Source organism: Theobroma umbraticum, unplaced genomic scaffold (genome assembly GCF_002168275.2).
Source record: "Theobroma umbraticum cultivar Fairchild unplaced genomic scaffold, ASM216827v3 scaffold_56.0, whole genome shotgun sequence".
Lineage (NCBI taxonomy): Eukaryota > Viridiplantae > Streptophyta > Magnoliopsida > Malvales > Malvaceae > Theobroma > Theobroma umbraticum.
Genome location: NW_018397256.1, coordinates 2,011,333 through 2,014,891, shown reverse-complemented (window position 1 = coordinate 2,014,891; position 3,559 = coordinate 2,011,333). Strand labels below are relative to the sequence as shown.

Genomic DNA, 3,559 nt, shown 5'->3' with positions numbered 1-3,559 from the left:
TACATTGCGCACCTTTGTTTTACCAATTGAATATCGGTGGAATTCATTCAATCTGTATGTTTTGTCAATATTCTATTAATAACTATTATTGTTTGTTTTTGTTGGTATTCTATTGATAATTACTGACAGAACTTAAAATTCTATTGGTAAAACTTGTTTTTTTTTGTTGGAGTGAAATATGAATGTAGTCCAATTTGGTTTCAACTCTACTTTGAAAAAAAATTGATTAATTTAAAATTTTTTGATTTTCATATATGAAACCAAATAATTTTTATAATTAATTTGGATTGAATTTTGTAAATTTAACATCGATTGATTTTTTAATTTTTAAAATTTAAAATTTTTTATGTTTTTTAGTACGAATTTTAATTTATTTACTTAAATGTATTAATAAAATATTTTAATTTTATTTTATAAAAACTAAAAAATAATATAAAAAATAATTAAAATTATAATTGAATTATATCCCAATAGCAAGTGGCTCGTCCTTCGAACGTGGACAGAAACCTAAACCGAATATAAGAAACAAAACTTCCATTCGAACCGAACTGAACGGGTTTTGGTTCGGTTTTTTCTCGCGATGCGGAAGCCAAGCCACACGCAAAGTTGGTTTCTTCCAGATGCTGTAGGCAGTGAGGCTGTCTGTCGATAAACAGGGAAGAAAGGACACAGAAGATGCAATCTCTATCCACCAATTCCAAATACAAATGGGCGTATCCATCCCTCAAAAAACCCGTTACACATTGACCACCGTTTTGTTCATTGTGTTGTTCGTCCTTAGCCTATTTCTTTTCAGCAGACGTACGCTTGAACCCTCCCTTTCTATCTACCAACAGTCCTTTCCGCTCATCAAATCCCAACTTCGCTCCTCCGACCCAGACCCACTGAACTCATCAACCAACCAGTCCATTCCTCCTAGTATTTCTCAAGCTGACGAGCTAGGCCCTTCCTCAAATGGCTCAAGCATCGATGATCAGCCTTCTGCCCATGACGAGCAGAACCCACCTGCAGATAACGAAGCTGTTGTTGACAATGGTGAAGAGAAGAGGGAAATGTGTGATCTTTACACCGGAACTTGGGTGAAAGACGAAGAGTACCCTGTTTATAAACCGGGTTCTTGCCCTTATGTTGATGAGGCTTTTGATTGCCAAAGCAACGGAAGGCAAGATTCTGATTACTTGGGATGGCGTTGGAAGCCTGATGGCTGTGATCTTCCAAGGTATGCGATTTCTTCGTATTGATCAGGTTATATATATTCGTATTCATATTCTAGACTAGATGCCTTCAATGAAATGGTTAACTGATTCTCGTGGGCCTCAACTCTGCTAAGTGGTTGCCAAGTTATGCCTTTAATTAAGTACTAGTATTAATTTTCTAATGTAATGTTAAATATCTTCTCGGACTAGAATGCTCTTGCTAAATGGCGCAATTTACCTGCACTTGCTGATCTATTGTCATTGAAAATTTATCCTATTAAAGCATGGGATGAAGTTTTAGGATATTTAATAATCCACTCTTCATCTTTTCATAAATTTATGCTGAACCCAAATCATGCAGAAAACATTTCTCAAAGGCTGTATATTCGGAGGCCTCTCTATTACTCCTAATTTATGTGGCACAACTTGAGTGTAAGCATAATTGGCTTTAAAAGTTGTAGTTATTGTTAACACTTGAGTACCCCTAATATTAATTTAACGGCACCTGTAAATGGTTTTATTTTTCACATGAGGGAATGTGATTTTTACCATATATATATTTCTGAATGAAAAGGAAATGGCACTGGCACTCCTGTTCTCATGGGCTAAAGTAGCTCTTACAGATTGGCTTTCTTGAAGCATGAGCCGAAGAGGAGCTTCATAGTAATTTGACTGCTTGTTTGTCAATCCTACAGTCATTTGTGTACGTAAATGATTTATTGTTACTTTAAGTATTAGTCTCGTCATAGGTGAATCCCTACCTGTTTAATGAAATGCCCTAGTTGATGAGCTAATTTATTTGCTCAAAAAATGGGTTGACTAGGTGTCATATATGTTCCTCTTTAGGAAAGCATATGCTGATCTGGTACATGTATGAGAGAGGCCATTGGGATGAAACCATCTTATATTTTATGGATTTTATGTAAAAATTGAAACAAAGTATGTTTAAACCGCCTTTTGGTACTTCGATATGTAATATTCAAATGTTCCTTTTCAGTTATAACTTTCCTTTTGGTTGGTAACAACTTAATTTATGAAATAAAAAACAGAGGTGAACAATGTCTGGTAGAGGCTGAATACTTAGATGCTAGCTTAATCAAGAAATTATGTGCATACCCTTGGCTGACTGAATACTGAGAGTGCCAGCTCAAGGCTTTCTTGCAGATGAGGAGAAATTCTCATACCAAAGGGATTGAAATTTTCATATTATATTATTATATGAAGTTGTTGTGTTATGTTCACCTAGTTTATATGTCGATGTTGTTGAAATTGATTCTTGAGGCTTAACTTTAGCTAGGCTAGTTGGTTATGCTGTTCTAAGTATGCTGGCATACGTTGGGTAGCATGATGAGTTAAGGTTATTTTATTTTATTTTATTTTCAAGAAAATTGCTTATGCAGTGATGGTTGGTGAGTTGAACCACTAACTCAAGCAGGAGTATACCTTTTAATTTGTGGGGCAACAGATTGGTTTAAGCAGTCTTTACTAGACATTCTGCTGGTTAACAATAAGTAGTTTTCTGCTGGTGATCAAGGGCCTAATCAACCTTTAGAAGGCTAAAGAAGGAGGAGAGTCTTTGAGTTTATAATAGAAGAAACTGGTTCTTACCCGGTTGGGGATATAATTTAAAAGCTGCCTATTCTTTCCTTGTAATTTGTGTGTTTTGTTAAGTACATCCTTGGTGTTCTTTGACCAGTCAAAATTTTTTTACTACATCGTTAAGGATACTTAAGGTTGAAATACTCTCTTTTGTACTCCAGTTTTAATAATACTTCAAGGATGAGTAGCTCTAGTTATCACCAGTGCTAGATGAGGACTTCAGGTACACCTAGAGTTCCTTACTTATCAATATATTACATAGGATTCTTCACTTTACCATAATGTGCCCATTTCGGACTGGACACTTTAAATTCATGTAGGCATGATGCTGGGATCCTCAAAATTAATGTAAAAAAATTCCAAAAACACGGAGTACCCGTGTCGGACACATACTCATATTTGACCCCCTATCCTGAATCCATGTAACAGATCAAGCGGAATCTCCTTGGAACTCCTTTAAAAAATGTAATTTTTAATTTGAGGCAGTTTTTGGAGAAAGTAATCTTAACAAGCTATATTAATCTAAGAGTATGGAGAAAAAGCCATACTCCTAGCAGCATGCCCCTAGCCATGCGTTGAAAATTGTCCCAGAACTGCAGATGCTGTTTAGTTGTTGGGTTTTAAACTGTCTAGAGTTGTAAGTTTGTACTGGGTAAGAGCAGAAAAGTCTAGGTTATTTTGGGCTCTAAGATTAAGAAAGTTGCAGGAAAACAGAAGGGCAAATCACGTAAGGAAAAGCCAGATGTTAAAATATTTATTCTTTT

At 35.5% G+C, this 3,559-nt stretch overlaps 1 protein-coding gene across 1 annotated transcript in view; it reads left to right on the top strand.

The window, feature by feature from the left end:
• Positions 1-547: 547 nt before the first annotated feature.
• The window catches only part of TBL5 (TRICHOME BIREFRINGENCE-LIKE 5), a 12,890-nt gene continuing 9,878 nt past the window's right edge, over positions 548-3,559 (top strand). Inside the window, exon 1 of the mRNA XM_021421368.1 lies at positions 548-1,219. Within this exon, the coding sequence (XP_021277043.1) occupies positions 708-1,219 (512 nt within the window). The 5' untranslated portion in view covers positions 548-707. The remainder of the gene's footprint in view (positions 1,220-3,559) is intronic.